Here is a 17,397-nt window from a genome sequence, read left to right as displayed (position 1 = left end):
CACCATTGTCCTGCCTTAGAGATAATAACTGAGTCTGTGTAGTGTTTCTATGGAAGAAAATCCTATGAGCTGCTTTGTTTTGGTGGTTAGCAAGGTGATACAAACTCTTCCAGCAAACATTGCACAGCCTGAATAAGTCTACCTGGAAACTGCGTGCGGACCAGTCTGACTCAGGGCAAGTAGTCGGGTTACCCTACAATCCATTTCATGCCAAGTTTCTGTCTCTGTGAGAAACACAGCAGAGCTTGAGCTATAACACTACATACTAATAATGGTGCGAGTGAATCATGGTCTGATCATGGTTTTAAAGGTATTATCTCAATACATTTATAAATCCAGCTGTCAACAAGTTGATTGCCATCTGAAAGATGTTTTCACTCAGTTGCACAGAATAAACATGTTGTGATAGATTTTATAACACAAAAACAGACTATTAGACCTGCAACAATAAGTCGATTAATCACATAGTCAATCAACCGAGAATTAATCAGTAACAATTTTGGAAATTGATTAATTGCTTTAAGTAATTTTTTAAGAAAACATTTCCAAATTCTCTGATTCCTAAATGTGAATATTTTCTGGTTTATTTAGTCCTCTATGACAGATAAACTGAATATATTTGGGTTGTGGACAAAACAAGACATTTGAGGATGTTACCTTGGACACTGATCAACATTTTTCACAATTTTTTGAAAGTTTATAGATCGAAAAAATAATTGACTGATTAATTGAACAGTCTGATAACATTTGCAACAAATTTTGCATGTTTAAGACAGTCAAAGTGCAGAAAATGAACACATTCAATGTAATCTGTATTGCCTGAGTTGGCAGTTTCACTCACTATAAGCCTCGCTCCTACAGGCTACTGAGCTTTATATGTGCCATTTGTCACCAAAAAACATTCACTGCTGTGGTCCACAGACAGAAATGCTCAATCTCACTTTTTCTTCTTCCATTTTTAAAGCAGTGGCTTTGGTTCGGGTCCATGTTTTTCTTGGGTTTAGGTAAAAATATACCTGCTTTTCAGGGAATTCACTGCAGACTGTCCTCTATCTGCAGCACAGACTGTATTTTAATGTGCGACCAACTTGAAAGGTTTTCCCAAAATATGGGAGCTGAGTGGAAATGCTCTTTATTGTCACCTTTAGATCACAGTATCTGATGCAAGTGCACTGGATTAAACAAAACTCCATCTTTCTGTTTTTTCCAGCCTTTACTGGGGAAGTGTCTGTTCTTCCTGAGAACCACTGACAAGGCGATAACCACTGCTAACGTACAGCAGGTCAGTAAATCCTTATGCAGCTATAATCTAACTTCTGTTTTCTTCACCTGTATGCCGTCATGCTGTTGTACCTGCTGTGTTTACAGGAGGTGAACTTCAGCATGTTGGACTGCAGTGACGGCAGCATCCTGAACAGTCTGGAAACTCTGTTGTCTTACATCATGTTACCGGCGCTCAGATCACAGCAGGTACACACCAGCATCCATTCTTTATGCTCTGCTGATGAAGTGTTTTTACATAACCTGAATGAAACCGAAAAAGATTTTTATCATTTAGAGATCCATCTGTTTTGTTCATTATAAGTAGCAAATTATTAAAGGTATCCTGTGAAGTTATGTTCAGTTGAGTGTTTCTCATCAAAACACAAACGGATTTGTTGTGAAGAAGTGGCACATACAAGCAGTTTAAGAGAACCTGTCCTATTTTCTTTGTTACAAATAAAATGTACAATTACAGACTTGTCGTGTGAGTCGTAGTTCATAAAATGTTTTACAAACTCACCAGATGTGAAAGATTCTTCTTAGGTGCTTTGCAAGTGGAAAAACAATGTCAGGCAGGTGTAGAGTCACAAAAAATATGATTTACTCCAACTGAGAAAAGTCAAACCATAAAAAAAATTCAAAGAAGGAGAAGATGGAGTGCTGCTCAGCTGCAGTGCACTTTGCAATCAACCCTATTTCCTAGAAATTACGTTCATATATGATTAAATTGTTTTCCCAATTATGTTGTGTTAACAAATATAATCTCTGCCTGGATTATGTTCACAGATAACATTTTGTTGAATGAATAAAGCTACATTTATATATCGCTCTGAAGTCAGTTCACATCCTGTGTGTGTTGTTTAGACAACAAAAGCACTTTGGTTCAGGTTAGTGAAAGATGGTGGTGTCACTTAAATGTTTATAAAAACAGACAGGTTTGTCTCATGATATGTTCTGTTTGTGCTGTGAGAACAAAAGCATTCAAGACACTCCTATTGGTGAAAACAAGCCTGAAAGAGGGCAATAATGGTGACAGATTTAGCTCCGTCCTTCACTCAGTGATATTTTTACTGCTGACCCTTTCTTCCTCTGTGCAGATTTGGGGCACGGTGGAGGACAGCGTGTCCTGTCCAGACGTCCAGTCCTTTCTGTCTTCAGTGGATCAGTTTGTCAGTAATCTGAGCTCAGCCAGAATCAACATGGAGAGAAAGTTCCAGTTGCAGCAGGTCAACCTTCCTGATGTCATCAGCCAGCTGAGCAGCCCTGCAGACTACACCTCCGCAGGTAAGAAGGTCAACCACAGCTGCACCTTCAGTAATCTGCAGCTGTCTTTTTTTGACTCATTCGAAATCACATCAAGAAAATAGTCCAATCCAATTTTTCCACATCAAAACATCCACCAATATAAACCCATGTTCTCTCACCATGACCTGGAAAAATCCACACACTCCTCTTCTCCAGACTTCATTATTGTAACACACTACTCGCAGGAATCAGACCAAAATTACTTTCACACCTTCACTTGGTCATAAATGCAGCAGCTCGGCTTTAGCATTTTTTAACAGTCATCACAAAACTACAGTTCCTGCCAGTCTATCTTAGAATTGATTTTAAAATTGTAGTTATCATTATCATTCATACAGAACTACTGACTTCTTATGAGCCAGTGTGCAGCCTCAGATCCTCTGGCAGGTCTTTAGTTATCATTCCAAACTCCAGATTTATGACAAAGGCCCAAAATTATGGAACAGCCTGCGTCTTGTTCCCGTTGGGACTGAATCTGAATGTTGAGATTAGAGCAGTGAATCAACTTTCTATACAGTCCTGAGACAGTACCTCCATCTGATGTTAAAGACATGAATTGTTTATCTGTCTCATAATTATAGTCAAAGTATTCTTTAGGGAAGTTTTGAGAAAATTCATTTTGATTGGGCGAACTATGGAAAAGTGTTTATGTTCAATTTATATCTGCTCCTCAAAAAGGATTCCCATCTATACTGTATTGCTACCAAACATAGTTTGACAGCTGATTTCCTGCAGCTTTGAAGGCTGTGTTGTGCCATATTGGACAGGATGCTAAAGACGTTCTTGTGATGCCAATTTTTTATGGACTTTTTTAATAATATCACACAATAACTTAATAATGCCATTATCTAGCTTTGTACATAGAACAGGATGATACCACAGTGATGATAATGAAATCAATTTCTTCTTGTCTTTTACAAGATACTCCTCCAGCCTTTGTTTCTATCCTTTTTATAGCCCTCATCCATATAAATACAGTCTCATCCATAGTTTTAATAACAGTTCGTGCTTCTGCTCTCAGCCAATAACAGCGAGCTGGTGGAGCGTTTGGAGGGCGTGGTCTCAGTGTGGACCAATCAGATCAAGCAGGTGCTGACGGAGAGCGAGCAGATGAGGAAGGAGGCGGATGACGTCGGACCATCAGCTGAGCTGGAGCACTGGAAGAGACGCATGGTCACCTTTAACAGGTAGATGTACAATATAAATGCTGTAATTAAATCAACTAATTATACATCTTCTCTTCATTATCAGATTAACCTTCAGAGATCATTTAAGTTTATTCTAATCTAATCAATCTCTTCTTGTTTTGTCTGATCTCATTTTATCTCATCTTGGAAATATGACCACAGTTAGTCTAATCTTATCTAACACCGTCTCCTCTAATCTCATTTTCTTCAATTTTGTATCGTCTAGTTTAATATCAGTTTGTCTGGTTTTCGTTTCCTCTAATTTGATTTTGTTTTGTCTCTTTTTGTAAAATATTGCTCGTCCTTTTGATTCCATTCATTTTTATTCTTGTTTAGTTTTTCATGAGTTCATAATTTTTTAAGTCTCTCCTAAAACAACAGTCAGGAGCCCAAATGGACATTAAACCTGTTTTTCTTGCTGTAATCATTCCTCCTGTTCATACTGACCATTAGAAGATCCCTTCATAATGCAATTACAATATAAGTGATGGGGGACAAAATCCACAGTCCTCCTTCTGTGTCAAAATGTATTTAAAAGTTTATCTGAAGCTAATATGAAGCTTCAGCGTCCAAATGAGTCAAATCAAGTAGATATCTTTCAACGTTACAGTCTTTTTAGTGCCAAAGTCCCTCTTTTTGTTACTATACTTCCACTGCAGCTCAACATTTTGGTCTCCATCACTTACATTGAAAGCAGATTTGAAGGGGATCTTTTAATATCTGGTATGAACAGGAGGAATGATTACAGCGAGGAAAACCTCTTTCACTGTTCATATGGACACCTGACTGCTGGTTTAAGACTCACTTGAAAAATTGTGAACCCGTCCTTTAATCTTAAATAGTCTGATGTAATTTAATCAGATTTTACATCATCTTACATCATCATTTTTTAAAAATTTCAATAAACTACTTGTCATGATGTGTGTGTGTGTGTGTGTGTGTGTGTGTGTGTGTGTGTGTGTGTGTGTGTGTGTGTGTGTGTCAGCCTAACGGAGGAGGTGAAGCGTCCTCTGGTGAAAAGGACTCTGGGAGTTCTGCAGGTCGCCAAGTCCCGAACGCTTCGAACCTGGAGAGAGCTGGTCAGCTTCTAAAAGACACCAGTTTAAATTCACATTTAGTGTAACTGAGTTCAAACTGATCTGACAGCTGTTAGGTTTACATGGCTAACATCATGATTGATCAATTGATTGATTCATTCTCTCAGGACGGGGACATCACCGTCGTGGCCAACGAGGCCAAGGACAACGTGAAGTTCCTCTACACGTTGGACAAGTTCTTCGGACCGCTGGGGAAATGCACTCCGGTAAAAACAGACTTTTTATGTCTTTTATAAAGTCTTTGTATTCAAACTAACAACCTTCTCTAAACTTTAAAGTTCCTGTCTGAGGTTTGTTATCAGGATAGAAAAAACAATATACTGCTTCTTCATCATATGTGGCAAGAAAAAGCAAAAAAACTGAAAGAAATCATATATATACAGAGCTCCCACAGTCATGAAAGGTGATACTTTTTTACTATTAAGTCATATGTGTGAAACATTTAACATCAAATGACTTATAATCATTTATAGTTTAATTTCTTTTATTTCTGTGTCACGACAAACATTTGGCCCATCCAGTTTGGGATTACAAGACACCACTATTTTATAAAATCATATATCTTCTGGTACTGCATATACAAAGCATGTGGAAAAAGGAGAGAACGAAAAATAAACACAAACAAAATTAAAAAAAAATTTTAAAAAATCAAAATGAGCTGTTCACATAAAGAACTGTTACATATGCATTGACTCGATAAAGAGCTTTTTTTCTCTTGCTAACTTGCTAATTTATATGTTTCATATGTGAACAGTCAACTCAGCCTTTGTGCATCAACCATGTTTGCAAAATAAACATCTATTTTCTTTTACTAAACATAACATCACACAGTTTACAATAAAAAGGACAGTAGAAAACAAGATGGAACTCATTTTCTATATCATTTAGACAATACATTGGACAAATCCTTCATTTATAACTTCAGGATTGATGACTTATCAGTGACTGTAACTATTTAGCAATTATTTACTATTTACACCCAAGAATGTATGACTAAATCTTCTTTTGAGTGAAGCCTGAAGACAAAAAGGCAAAATAGCACATTGAATGTTTCAGTAGGATACAGTAAAACATCTGTAATAGTATTGGATCTATCATTACCACAACAACATTTATATAATAACAATCTCAACAATCTCTATATCTATGTCTCTAGACACATATCTACACAAAAACCTAAATATACATGTACATAGAAGCACACACACACACAAAACATTGGTGCATCGGAAGAATGGCATCCTAAAGAAGTAGGTTTTAAAATGTTTTTTGAATGTTGACACAGATGTTGACAGTCTGGTGTCTATAGGAAGGGCGGCCCAGAGTTTGGGGGCCCTGAAAAGTCTGATCCCTCCTCTGGTTACTAAATTGGACTTGAGAACAACGAGGAGTAACTGGTTAGATGATCATGTTCAGTCTCAGAAGATGTTAAGAGGTCTATTATATATTTTGGGGCCAGAGCAAGTTGTGCTTTAAAAGTAAGTAAAAAAAATAAATAAATCAACTTGAAATCAACGTGATGATGCTAAGACAGGTGTAACGGGGTCTTTTTTGTTAATACCCATTAAAATCCTGGCAGCTGGATTCTGAACCAGTTGTAGGCATTAAAGTTGCTTCTGACTGAGGCAGGAATACAGAGAGTTGCAATAAAGTCAAGTCTGGAGAAGATAAAAGCATGTATGACCTTCTCCAAATCACTGAGGGACAGAAGATTTAATTTAAAAAGCATAAAGAGTTTTTTGAACAGGCTGCAAAATGCTGAGACTGCATTCACACTGGACTGTGTTTGTCACTGAACAAACCACCAAGTAGACTGTCAGGACGTTCATTCAATATAAATTTAAAGTTAATAAATTGATTTTCTTTTTGCCTTTATGCACAAGAGCAGCAAGAATTTCATTGCGTTACATTCAGAAGTGAGTTAGCTGAGTTCTGTCCGTTATATGGCGGCTGGCGAGTGGCATGTTGGAGACGCACATGACTTTATGATAAATGATCTTGTTCACACCACTTAATCATGTACAAGATAAAAAAACCTTTGAGGACTTTAGGGGTTCTGTATATGCTGTACATATATTATACAAAAATAATACAAAATGTTATGGCTCCAGTAAATGCTCTCACACCTCACTGGGGATCCAAAGCTGCAGGTTAAGACCTGGTGTCTCTCTCGCTCTGACAGACCAGAATGCTGGAGCACATTCCCGGCCTGATGACCAGTATCAGGATGATCCACACGGTCTCTCAGTACTACAACACCTCCGAGAGAATGACCTCTCTGTTGCTCAAGGTCACCAACCAGATGATCAGCACCTGCAGGAGCTACCTGTCGCAGGACGTGGCCCGCATCTGGGACCACAGCAGGTACTCAAGACCAGACTGAACTAAATCAGACAAATCCTGATGATGAGACAAGATTAGATTAGATGATATGAAATCAGTCAATACAAGACTAGAGGAGAGATGTAATGAGATCAAATAGAAACAAGTCATTGCTGCAAACCACTGACTGTATGTAGTCTAAGAAAAATAATGCTTTACACAAAAAAACAACATAAACTACCAATATAAAACATTTTTTTCTTAATGACCAATACTCACTCAGAGCAAAAATGTCCTCCTCACTAAGTGTTTTCATAAATTCATCATAGGAATGGATGAACTTACAATTTATTTTTACATTTTTACAATATTTACAAATACACAGAAGGTTCTCAAAATGTTGGGGAGGACAGGACAAAGTGGTTGTGCCAAAGTAAATAAGTAAAAATATAAAACTAATAACTATATCTGAAAATAAAACAAACAAAAGGAATAACTTACCATCTACAAAAGCAGTAAACTTAGTGTGTCTAATAACGTTTAACTATGTGAGTGAAAATGTAAACCGTCCTCAACCTCCCACCACACACCTGTTTTATTAACTTCAACAAGTTTATCTGACAGTGAACCAACAGCTCATACAGACAAGTCAAGGGCAGAGGAATGAGAGAGCCTCTCATAGGCTCTGGATGATGATTGGCTGATCTGAAATCTGAAGGAACCAATGAGATGTACTGTATGACTGACACGCACAGGTGGAAACCAATTAGCTGATGGCACCTGGAGAGAGAAACAGGAGTGGAGAGAAAAAATATACACATACAAAGACACAATTACCCGGACTAACATGTAACATAACTGTGTGTGTGTGTGTGTGTGTGTGTGTGTGTGTGTGTGTGTGTGTGTGTGTGTGTGTGTGTGTGTGTGTGTGTGTGTGTGTGCGGCAGGCCGGTGCTGCTGCAGCGGATCTCTGACTGTTGTAATCTGAACGTGGAGTATCAGAGGAGCTTCCACACCATCAGAGACAAACTGAGAGAAAACCCTGAAAACAGACAGTTTGACTTCAGGTAAACTTTTTCACCTCATTTTACAACAGAACTTGTAACTTCCAAAGAGAAGAGGTCTGAGATGAAAGTTTAAATAAACCTTTTCCTGCTTTCTTCTCTTCTTGTCAGTGAGAATTACATCTTTGGGAAGTTTGATGCATTCTGCAGGCGTCTGGAGAAAATCGCCGACATGACGTCCACCCTGCAGAGCCTGGCCGCTCTGCAAAATATGAAGGTCTTTTTAAAATGTTTTATTCTATGCTACAAATTACCACAAAGTTTTATTTTCATATTATTTTCTTCTTCTTCTACTACTTCTTCTACTTATTATTATTATTATTATTATTATTATTATTATTATTATTATTATTATTAAGTGTGGGTGAATTATTTTTGGGTTATGTCATGATTTAGATTTTTTATGTGGAAACAAATGTTCGGGGTTAGTTTACACAATCCTGCAAATATGTGTTTGATAAATTGCTGCGCATAAATTTAGTCATAGGAACACTATTCCATATATAAAAATGTAAGTGTTCAGAAAGTTTAAATGCTCAAACTGTGGTTGTAGCTGCAAAGTTTAGCAGGTTAACAACTTATTCTTCTGCACGAATCAGCCAATATGTATTTTGATGTCACCTGTTGGTTTGTTGAAACATAGATATACTGTATAGTATATAACACACACACACACACACACTGTCATTTCGAAAGAAGACTGAATCAAACTGAGCTCAGCTGTGTTTTAGGTGGAGGGCATTGAGAAGATTTATGTTCGCTATCAGACCATCGTCTCCACCACCAAGTCCAAGACCTACGACATCCTGGACCACCGCAAGCCGGAGGTAAAGTACTACTGCATATTATGTAAAAATGATATATATATATATATATATATATATATATATATATATATATATATATATATATAAATAAATAAGTTACAATGTGGTTCATAGAGGAGAAAATTATATAAATTCTGTACAAGCAACAAAGCAGTAGAAACAAGTAAAAGGGCGTTCAAAATAACATTTGCTCTGTGGTTCCTTTCCGTTATATCATTTATTACCAGAAAACACATCACACTGAAAAAGTGTTATTTTAAAAATGTTGTGAGAAGGGATTTCTAGAAACTGAAGTGTTTCGATGTTCTAGTTCAATAGACAAAATCTTCAAAAAGTCTGAGGGCTCTAAAAACCCTGATTGTGTGTGTGTGTGTGTGTGTGTGTGTGTGTGTGTGTGTGTGTGTGTGTGTGTGTGTCAGTTTGACAGTGACTATGCAGACTTCCAGCTCCAGGTTCAGGGTTTGTTCCAGTCTCTCCGGTCTCTGTTGGACTTATGGTTCAGTCAGTCTCTCACTGTGAGTTCAACACGATCAGAACTAAAACTTAAACTCTACTGATGCAGAGTCATGTTGTGTAAACGTTAAAATGAAACGTGTAGACTGTGGTGGAAGTAGTACTCAGATCCTTTACTGCAGTAAAAGTACCAATACAGCAAAGTAAAAATACTCCATTATATTATTACATTATATACAGTTAGCTAGTTTAGTCCAGTGGTTCCCAACCTAGGGGTCGGGGCCCCTCCAAAGGGTCAGCAGATAAATCTGAGGGGTGGTCAGATGATTAATGGGAGAGGAAAGAAGAAAAAACAAAGTTCTGATACACAAATCTGTTTTCAGTTTTTGGACTTTTTCTCTAATCTTTGATTTTTGCTGAAATATTGGATCATTTGAACATTTATTGAAATGAAAGCATGTGAGAAGTTTAGAGGGAAAAATCACTATTTGGTGGAGCTGTTAACAACTCATAGACATGTGAAATGTGACCCCGACTACACACTGCTTTTTGTAAGACGTCAAAAGCCAAAAAGGTTGGAAACCACTGGTTTCATCTTTAACAATGTGTTGTATTTTAAAAGCTTGTTATATTATCCATTGTGTCAAATCTATATCTGAAAAGTAACTAAAGCTGTCAAATAAATGTAGTGGAGTAGAAAGTACAATATTTCCCTCTGAAATGTAGAAAGTAGCATCACATGGAAATACTCAAGCAAAGTACAAGTACCTCAAAATTGTTCTGAAGTGCAGTATTTGAGTAAATTTACTTAGTTACTTTCCACCACTGTTAATATAATTGATTGAGGATTGAAAAGATGATCTAATGTGTATAGGGGCGAAACAGAGCGACATCCAGTGTGTGTGTTTCAGACGGAGCGGATGCTGGAGCTGCTGGCGGTGTTTGAGTCCGGTCCGACTGCTCATCTGGACCTGAAGCAGTACTACCTGCTTCTGCTGCAGCGTTACAGCCGAGAGCTGGAGCTGCTGAGGAAGACCTACCAGAGACAGAGAGACAGGCCGCCCATCGGACGCAACCTGCCGCCAGTATAAACACCTGTCTGTCTGTCTGGTCAATTAGACAATGCGATAAAATTTGCAAAAATGCCCTCTCACTGGTTTCTTGTTTCCAATTTTTCTTTTATTTCATGTGGTTAAGATAGACAACAGTTTTTCCACAAGTAAAGGTGACAATGTGAACACATATATATAACCAGCAGAGGAGAGGCTGCCCACTGGTAATATCACCCGTTGGTCTGACTGAACCTGTCTCTCTCTCTCAGGTGGCAGGTCGGATCTTGTGGTGTCGTCAGCTTTTCAGGAAGATTGAAGCTCCCATGTTGATCCTGAAGAAGAAGCTTGACGTCCTTAAGGTACGACCTCACATTTTACCACATCAATCATATCAATATTACTGATCAATATGACCTCAGTGACTCTGCCTGTCTGTCTCTCTGCTGCCAGGGACCAGAGATGACGAAGGTGATCCGGAGCTACAACAAGCTGGCCGTGGTGCTGCTGCAGTACGAGCTGTTGCACCTGCAAGGGTGGAGTCAGGCTGCAGAGAGAACACCACACTGCCTGAACGCCACCCTGCTGGTCCGACATGAAAACAACAAGGTGCTGAACGAGGGGGATGATAAATAAATGGATGAATAAACCAGCTATCAAATGTCTCAATGTGGATTTTAGGAGAACTGTGGTGTTTATAAGAACAGTTTTTAAAAAGTAGATGCCATTATTATGGTCCATTAAAGGAACATTGTGACCTACAGTTTCCAAACCCAGAGACATGTTTCCTCTGTGTGTGTCCAGTACAGAGGTAAGTCCATGACCTGTTCAGCTTAGCTTAGCACAAAGACTGGAAGCAGGGGGAAACAGCTAGCCTAGCTCCATCAACAGAGAAAAACATGTCGTATGTCATGTAGGAATGGATTAAAGAGTCCCATGTTTATGACTTGCCAGCTTTCATTACCAGCTGATTAAACTAAAAGACTGGAATGTGATCGGCAGTCAGCAGCCACATGTTCTTTTGCTTCGGATTTTCACTGTTTGATATTATTATGTCTTTATGAGACAAAACCTGGAACTGTCTGTTTCACAGGAGTGTTTTGTGAACCTGGACCCTGTGGTTCTGGAGGTGCTGCAGGAAGTCCGCTGGATGACCAAACTCGGCGTGACCGTACCAAAGGTCATCATGAAGATGACCTCCAGAGAAGCACAGCTCAAAGCTCTGTATAACCGGTAAGAACAACTGTTCACTATGAGTTTTCCCAAAATCATGAATCTGACAGTCACACCTGTGTTACTCATAGATTAGCCAGGTGTGTGCAGGTGTGAAAGTACGTGAAGTTTGACCCACCTGTTTTTATTTCCATTTTCAATTTGTTCTTAAAAAACCTGAGTGGAAATATCATAAAAGAAAGTGTTTCCTGTTGTCTGAGGTGTAAAAGTGGTTGTGTGGGGAGTGAAGCACGTGACTTAAATGTTGCTGAAGACTGTAGGCAGGCTTTTCACCTCACCTTCAACTGGAACAGCCATAAACACTTTTGACTTTAGACAACACATCGTACAGACTACTTTGCTCAGGCTTTAAGCCTTTTCACTGGTGCTAAACTCGTGTTGTCTTTGATTGACTGGCTCTCTGCCCTGCTGGTCCAGGCTGCTGGACTTGCTTCAGGACTACAGCTCGGTGGTTGCCAGGATCCCACCTCTCCTCTTACCTCTCATGCAGCCATTCATTGGCCGGGTGGAGGCAGCTCTCTCCCCTGGACTCACCACACTGTCCTGGACCACCCTCAACACTGACGGATGTAAGGAAGAAGTGACGGACAGACGCAGTATATAAAATATATAAAAACTGATGTATACCAATCTTAACCTATATAAAATATGAATATGTGAACATCAGCGTCTTCAACAATACTCAAGTGATGAACCACCCAGTACTCTCTGTCTTGCTCAGTCATAGGGAGTGTGTATCTGGCTCTAACAGAACTGGATCAGGTCACCAAAGTTGCCACAGACCTGCTGGAGTGTCGTATTGGTCGGCTCCTTGAGGCCATATCGTCCTGCTGTCTGCTGGTCCTGCCTGAAGACTCACCTGTCTCACCTCAGGACCTCCTGCTGCAGACAGACAGCTCAGTCCAAGCTGCTGCTGTCACTCTGAACTGGTAAGAAAACAATGTTCACACAATTACTGTCACCATTAATACTGATATTACTGCTACCGCTGGCGCACTCGTGATGTCTTGATGCACATCAAATGGTCAGGATGTTCTGCTATACTATTTCCTATTTTCCACATGCATTAAAGTCCAACTGAAATTAAATTTTTTTTTAATCTCATACAGCATCAATCAGCAACATATCTGCTCTGGGAATAGCTTGTCCCATGTTCTCCTTTGAGGAAAAGATCCGAAACCAAAAAGGAGAAATTACTTTTTTTTGGTTTCATGAAGGCACCCCCTTGTTTTATATTGACATGACAGAATATATTTAGCTGTCTGCCTACTTAAATGGAGACCTTGTTTCCATACTGCAAATCAAATCTTTGCATTAAGCGATAATGTGTTGTTCTATCACAGGCAGAACAACGGTCACACTGAGCCTGATAGCATCCTGCTACACAGCACAAGAGCCACACAGACCCTGAACAACAACCCACGTTAGCTTTCCTGCTGAAGTCTCCTTCTTATCGTACAAACATGAACACACATCTTGTCCTGCACCTTAGCTTGTTGAACAAGCCACCAAACAAACATTAACTGGGGAAAAGTGCACCGCTAATGTCAGTTAGCAGGCTAGATAGCTAATTAGCTGCTCAGCTGCAGAACATTAAACAGCATGTAAACATACCTGCAAATGTCACTTCGGACCTGTTAGATGCTGGTTTGGTCGTTCAAAATCCCTGTTAGCGACACGCTGTCTGTCCATGACTTGTAGCTGCAGCAGTTTGTTTACTTTGTCTCTAAAAGTTGAGCCAGGTTCAACTTTTTTACCACAGCCTTCTCATTCAAACAAATGACTGTGTTTTATTAGGCAACGCTGTTGTTTGTCAGAACACGTCTTACAATGTATAAGTGTGTTTGTGTGTGTTTATACAGGCAGAGCCAGCAGGTTGAGAAGTATGTGTTTGAGCTGATTGAGGAGCTGAAGAGGAAGATGAGGCCAATAGAGACTGTTAATCTGGAGGTAACACACACGCGCGCACACACACACACACACACACACTCACACACAGTATTGATCTAAAAACAAAATTTAAATGATTCATTGATAAAGTTTGTGTCCTGTCTTCTCCTCCTCAGGGATCTTTCCAGTGTCTCCATCCAGACTCCAAACAGAAGACTCGCTGTCTCACTTGTCTTCCTTGTCGTTTCTACAACCTGATTGGTCAGCTCTGCCATCGCAACACTGAAGCCCTGGTCAAAGGTCAACCTTCTTTCCTGACACGTCTTCATCCCTTCCCTGCCTTCTTCCTTCCTTCCTTTCTACCCTTCCTTTTTCTGTCTTCCCTCTCCATCCTTCTTGTCTTCTATCACTCCTTCCTTCTTAATCTTTACTTCCAGAGAACTGGGACGGTATCTTGTTCAACTTTCAACTTCCCTTACTGATATCTCTGCTCTGATTCATCCTTTTCCCCTCAGCCACCAAATCGTCTCTGGACACACTGAGGAGGAGCCTTCATATCCCCAAATACCAGCCGTCGTCCTCCACCTCCAGTAGCAGCCAATCAGCTCCTCCTCCTCTCTTCAGAGCCTCCATTCAGCTCGCCATCCCCAACATCGTCCTGAGACCCAGCCTGGATGACATTCAGGTACAATTAACTATCTACAGTAACGCATCATACTTCATACCAACTGAATAAAGATTAAGAACATGCTGCACACCAGGACTTGTTGAACAGTTATAGCCCAGCCTGTATCAGACTTTGAATTAAGTTACGGTGAAACTAAAGATATACCACATGTTGTGTGGAGTGATGAATCACATCTCACTATCTGGCAGACTGATGGACAAATAAAAGTTTGGTGCCTGAATGAAGAGTGGAGGAGGAATACTGGTCTGCCTGGGCGTTTTTTTTCCCTTTTTGAGCCCCTTTGCTCTAATGAAGGGAAATCATAATGCTACAGCATACAATGATATTTTGGACTTTACTGTTCTTCCAACCTTGAAAGTAGAAGAAAATAGCATCACAATCAACCAAAGACAAAAAAGACAGCTGGGATGCTTGTGACCACAAGTAAAGCCAACAGTTATTTACCTTTTTAAAGGACGGGTTCACAATTTTTCAAGTGTGTCTTAAACCAACAGTCAGGAGCCCAAATGAATATTAAATGTGTTTTTCTTGCTGTAATCATTCCTCCTGTTTATGCTGACCAGTAGAAGATCCCTTCATAATGCACTTACAATGTAAATGATGGGGGACAAATTCTAGGGGTGAGAATCTTTGGGAATCTCAGGATTTCATTCAATTCAGATTCTTGGTGTCCAATTTGATTCAGAATCGATTCTCAATTGAATGAATAGAAAAGGTGGTAATTTCCTACTCCAGTCCACTGAAATGCATTATGACAACATATTAAGATAAATGGTCTTGATGAAGGCCACTGTCAGTAGAGAAACGTGTGTGAGAGTTCACAAATTTTTGATTTTGAAAGGTTAACTACATTCATTTGGAAACATTTTACAGTCTTCTGACTATATGACTGTATGTATGAAATTAAAGTGTAGTTTACTGACCAACAGTACTCGTCAAATGTCTTTTGTCAAAACAGAAGTCGGTGTTTGTGCCCTGGAATAAGGGGAGGGAGAGGCATTTAGAAAATTGATTTTTGACATTTGTGAATCAAATTCAGAATCGTAGAAGATAAGAATCGTGATTCTCATGTGAATCAATTTTTTTTTTTCAACGATTTTCACATTAAAGTGTTTGTGTGTGTGTGTGTGTGTGTTTCAGAGCACCGTGAATAAGCTGGTGAGCGTCATGTTGTCCCTGACTAAAGACATTCCTCTGTGGACTTACTCTCATCTGCAGTACAAACAGCAGCAGGTACACTCATCAGTCATGTCATGTCATCTCATTTTGGAAATTCCTGTTATCAGACAACCAATCACATTCCAGCATTTCTCTCTCTCTCTCCCTTTGGGTGTTTTCCAGGTGGAGCAGGCGGCGGTTCGGGATGCAGGAGACGACATCCTGGTGAAGCCGCCGGTGCTGAAACCTCTGGACAGACAGCTGGCCGAACACAAAGACATCACCAAGTCAGTCCAATAATACAGTGATGAATATGGATTTATGGAATGTGGATTTTTAGATTCTAAAGTTCATGCACCAACATCAATACGAACCATAATATACAAGTTTATCTGCTTTTTATTCATATGCTATCATTAGCTGAGAGCTGGCTACATATCTCACTGACTAAAACCAAGCAGGAGGTTTACTCATCTCCTATCATGATTGACAAACCTGCTGCAAGTCTTTGGGACAGACATTTTTTCTTGTTTTTATTGTTTTCTATGATATTTAGTACAGATAATGAGAAAAATAAAAGAAATTCAGTGGTGAAAAGTAACTAAATACATTTACTCAAGTACAGTACTTAAGTACAGTTTTGAGGTACTTGTACTTTACTTGAGTATTTCCATGTGATGCTACTCTCTACATTTCAGAGGGAAATATTGTACTTTCTACTCCACTACATTTATTTGACAGCTTTAGTTACTTTTCAGATGAAGATTTGACACAATGGATAATATAACAAGCTTTTAAAATACAACACATTGTTAAAGATGAAACCAGTGGTTTCCAACCTTTTTGGCTTTTGACGTCTTACAAAAAGCAGTGTGTAGTCGGGGTCACATTTCACATGTCTATGAGTTGTTAACAGCTCCACCAAATAGTGATTTTTCCCTCTAAACTTCTCACATGCTTTCATTTCAATAAATGTTCAAATGATCCAATATTTCAGCAAAAATCAAAGATTAGAGAAAAAGTCGGAAAACTGAAAACAGATTTGTGTATCAGAACTTTGTTTTTTCTTCTTTCCTCTCCCATTAATCATCTCACCACCCCTCAGATTTATCTGCTGACCCTTTGGAGGGCCCCGACCCCTAGGTTGGGAACCACAGGACTAAACTAGCTAACTGTATATAAAGTAGTTGAAACTAGCTCCACCAAACCACTACTTTTACTGCTCAGAATACTTATGTACTTTTACTGCAGTCGTATTTTTCATGCAGGACTTCTAGTTGTAATGGAGTATTTTTACTTTGCTGTATTGGTACTTAAAGGATCTGAGTACTTCTCCCACCACTGGATACTGACATAAACAAGAAAGAATTGGAGAAAAAACACCTACCATGAAGTAAACTGACTTAAAATCTCAGTTAAGCTAAATTAAACTCAAGGTGCAGTGACACTAAACGACAGGAGCAGATTAAACTGCAGTTTATGAGAGCATAACAAACTTAAAGTGGAACTGCAGTAATTTTCCACCTCAGTGTGTGTTTTTATGTGTCAAAAGTCATATAAAGCCTCTAATGACTCCAGAGCGAGCTGTGTGAAATCTGATAAATTGTCTCATGTGATGTCACTTGAGTACAAGTTTGAAAATGAAAGAAGTGAGGTTACATTGTGGGTAGGAGACAGGTTTTAACAAGAAAGAGGATTGTGAGGAATAAAATACTTCTAATTCTGTTGCATCAATTTTGATCTTTTTTTTACTGTCCATCATGAGTCTGACAATGTTTTAGGAGTTTTTGTGTGCAGTGCTAAGCTAAGCTAATGAGAGACAAACAGCCGCACCAGTGTTCAGGCTCCATTATGTTGTTGT

The 17,397-nt window shown here is 39.1% G+C and overlaps 1 protein-coding gene across 1 annotated transcript in view; it reads left to right on the top strand.

The window, feature by feature from the left end:
- The window catches only part of dnah5l (dynein, axonemal, heavy chain 5 like), a 72,435-nt gene that overhangs the window by 5,139 nt on the left and 49,899 nt on the right, over positions 1-17,397 (top strand). Inside the window, exons 6-27 of the mRNA XM_042399607.1 lie at positions 1,211-1,282; positions 1,369-1,470; positions 2,361-2,547; positions 3,590-3,755; positions 4,741-4,834; positions 4,960-5,058; positions 7,035-7,216; positions 8,122-8,241; positions 8,350-8,455; positions 8,970-9,065; positions 9,485-9,580; positions 10,430-10,603; positions 10,840-10,929; positions 11,021-11,176; positions 11,661-11,800; positions 12,218-12,369; positions 12,522-12,729; positions 13,663-13,750; positions 13,867-13,990; positions 14,206-14,375; positions 15,519-15,611; positions 15,720-15,823. Coding sequence (XP_042255541.1) covers positions 1,211-1,282; positions 1,369-1,470; positions 2,361-2,547; positions 3,590-3,755; positions 4,741-4,834; positions 4,960-5,058; positions 7,035-7,216; positions 8,122-8,241; positions 8,350-8,455; positions 8,970-9,065; positions 9,485-9,580; positions 10,430-10,603; positions 10,840-10,929; positions 11,021-11,176; positions 11,661-11,800; positions 12,218-12,369; positions 12,522-12,729; positions 13,663-13,750; positions 13,867-13,990; positions 14,206-14,375; positions 15,519-15,611; positions 15,720-15,823 — 2,819 coding nt within the window. The remainder of the gene's footprint in view (positions 1-1,210; positions 1,283-1,368; positions 1,471-2,360; positions 2,548-3,589; positions 3,756-4,740; positions 4,835-4,959; positions 5,059-7,034; positions 7,217-8,121; positions 8,242-8,349; positions 8,456-8,969; positions 9,066-9,484; positions 9,581-10,429; positions 10,604-10,839; positions 10,930-11,020; positions 11,177-11,660; positions 11,801-12,217; positions 12,370-12,521; positions 12,730-13,662; positions 13,751-13,866; positions 13,991-14,205; positions 14,376-15,518; positions 15,612-15,719; positions 15,824-17,397) is intronic.

Source organism: Thunnus maccoyii, chromosome 21, assembly GCF_910596095.1.
Source record: "Thunnus maccoyii chromosome 21, fThuMac1.1, whole genome shotgun sequence".
NCBI classification, from domain to species: domain Eukaryota; kingdom Metazoa; phylum Chordata; class Actinopteri; order Scombriformes; family Scombridae; genus Thunnus; species Thunnus maccoyii.
Note: the sequence above shows the minus strand (reverse complement) of the source record. Positions and strands in the feature narration are given on the sequence as shown.